At 46.9% G+C, this 2,631-nt stretch overlaps 1 protein-coding gene across 1 annotated transcript; it reads right to left on the bottom strand.

Annotated features, from left to right (window-relative positions):
• Positions 1 to 1,416: 1,416 nt before the first annotated feature.
• LOC147374822 (olfactory receptor 9S13-like) lies at positions 1,417 to 2,334 on the bottom strand. The gene has a single exon (XM_086375284.1). It carries the CDS (start codon positions 2,317 to 2,319, stop codon positions 1,516 to 1,518), a length of 804 nt encoding a protein of 267 aa, XP_086231410.1. The 5' UTR covers positions 2,320 to 2,334; the 3' UTR covers positions 1,417 to 1,515.
• Between the last annotated feature and the right edge of the window lie 297 nt (positions 2,335 to 2,631).

Here is a 2,631-nt window from a genome sequence, read left to right as displayed (position 1 = left end):
GATAAGTATAGAGAAAAAAAAGAAAAAAAATGTATTAAAGGGAAGTTAATAAGTATAAAGGACAGATATGTAAAATTCAATATAAAATTAACTAACATTGATAGAGAAAAACCAACAATAGAAGAGAAAATATTTTCAAAAACAGAATAGAAGAGAGTCTTAGAGCATTGAAGAAGGAATCCCATTGGCAATGTGTTTTTTGGAAGGGAGGGTGTTGCAGAGCAATGAACTCCAAGACGCATCCTGACTAAGCATCGTGATGTGGATGAGGAGGGGGAGGAGGAAATTTTAAATACACAAGAAGACGAGCACATGGTGTAATGAGCCCCAATTACTCATTGCCCAGCTTTAATAGCCATCAACTCTTGGCCAGGCTTGTCCAGCCCCTACCCTACTCCCATAGCCCCTGTATTATTTTGAAGTAAGTATTAAACAAATAGGGTTTCAATTGTAAGTATTTCAGCATGCATCTCTAAAAGAAAAGAATATCCACAATAAATAAATTCTTTAATATCATTAAATATCAGCTGTTGCTTGAATGTCTATCTCATAAATGTAATAAATGCTTTCAAATGGCATTTATTTTAATTGGTACCAAAACAGATGCTCTCTGTGATTGACTCAATGTCTCTAAGTCCCAGCTAAGAGGGCAGGCTTCCTCTCTGTGTCTCTCCTCTCTGTGTCCCTCCTCTCTCTGTGTCTCTGTCTCAGTTCCTTCCCCGTCCTCCTTCTCCCCAACTTCTCCAGTCCCTCCCCCTTTTCCTCCTCCCCACTCTCCTTCTCATCCCCCTCCTCCCCTTCTCCTCCTCTCCTTCCCCCCTTGCCCTCTTCTTCATCCTCCTCCTTCTCTTTCTTCTTCTATGACTTCATCTAGACTAACTGTGGCACAGCTTGCCTTTCAGGTTCCCATTTCTACAAAATTGCTCCCATCAGTAAACCATTCAGCCTCAAGAGATTCATGTATCAGTCATGAGTGGAAAGGTCTTTTATGTAGAGCTGAGGGAGAGAATGTACCCTGTTTCTATGACTCCTACCTATCCTACTTATATGACTCTGGTGTTGTGCTAGTCAGCAGTCTTGCCCAACTATGTGTGATCCCATGAATTGTCTCCTCTGTCCATGGAATTCTTCAGGCAAGAATCCTGGAGAGGGTTGCGATTCCCTTCTCCAGGGGATCATCCTGAGCCAGGGGTCCTACCTAGGTCTCCTGCATTACAGGCAGACTCTTTACCATCTGAGCCACCAAGAAAGTCATGATTCTACTGACTATATTACCCTAGCTTCATGATTAGGGTCTTCATCATAATGAACCATTAATTATCTGATGGCAAAGATTTTGCCATTCACCCTTGAAATGGGTGACCCATGATTTGTTTCCAGGAGGGTTGAATGAAATGCTGGATGAAAGAATGAATTAGACGAATAAAGAATGAATTCCTCAAACCAAACCCAGTGCCTCCCCTCAAGCCCTCTTGTCCAGCCCTCATGACACTGGATCTCTCTGTCCACCTTCCATCATGTGGCTGTGTGCTTCTGGCCCAGTCTCCACAGGGCATCCTTCACATCCTTGTTTCTCAAACTGTAGATGAGGGGATTCAGCATCGGGATGACCAGTGTGTAAAAGACAGAGACCACCTTGCCCTGCTCCATGGACTGCACAGCTCCTGGCTGGGCATACATGACAAAAAGGGTCCCATAAAAGAGGGACACGGCTGTCATGTGGGAGCCGCAGGTGGAGAAGAGCTTGTGTCTCCCTCCTCCTGAGCGCATCCTCAGGATGGTCACTGTGATGTAGCCATAGGAAGTGAGGACCACAAGTATGGTGCCCACAATTATGAGGCCACAGACGCCAAACATAACCAGCTCACTGATGGTAGTGTCAGCACAGGCAAGCTTGAGCAGAGGCGGCACATCACAGTGGAAGTGGTCGATGTGGTTGAACCTGCAGAATGGGAGGTTGAATGTGAAGCTGGCCTGCAGGATGGAGTTGAAGGAGCCCCCACAGTAGCAGCCCAGCATTAGGAGGGCACAGACTGAGGGGCGCATGGAGATGGGGTAGCACAGGGGGCTGCAGATGGCCATGAAGCGATCATAGGCCATCACGGCCAAGAGGAATCCCTCAGTGGTGATCATGGTGGAGAAGAAGAAGAACTGGGTGACACATCCTGCAAAGGTGATGACCTTGGTCGTTGACATTAAGTCAAACAGGGCCTTGGGGTAGATGACAGATGAGTAGCACAAGTCCAGGAAGGAGAGGTTCTTGAGGAAGAAGTACATTGGGGAGTGCAGACGGTCATCCAGCATGATGACCACGATCATGGTGAGGTTCCCCAGGACATCCACCAAGTACAGAACAAGGAACAGAGTAAACAGCAGGGCCTGGGTCTGTGGGCCACCCCCAAACCCATCCAGCACAAACTCCTGCAGAGGCATCACTGAGAGGTTTCCATTCCCCTAGGGTGACATGGCTCTCAGCTAGGCAAGAAGCAGCAGACAGCAGAAAGCAGGTGGGAAGCAATGAGAAGAAGCAGGTCAAGGTCACAAGGTTGTATTCTTTTGGAGAACAGGATCCTCTCAGTGACCCACTGCCTCCTGACTAACAGACAACTAGATACTCACCCTTCTTCTAGA

This window comes from Bos grunniens, chromosome 3, assembly GCF_055505025.1.
Source record: "Bos grunniens cultivar Pamir isolate PY7600 chromosome 3, Bosgru_T2T1.0, whole genome shotgun sequence".
Lineage (NCBI taxonomy): Eukaryota > Metazoa > Chordata > Mammalia > Artiodactyla > Bovidae > Bos > Bos grunniens.
Note: the sequence above shows the minus strand (reverse complement) of the source record. Positions and strands in the feature narration are given on the sequence as shown.

What these genes read in the sequence shown, in the direction of transcription:
- LOC147374822 (XM_086375284.1), bottom strand. Translation starts at nt 2,319, where the DNA reads ATGATCGTGGTCATCATGCTGGATGACCGTCTGCACTCCCCAATGTAC.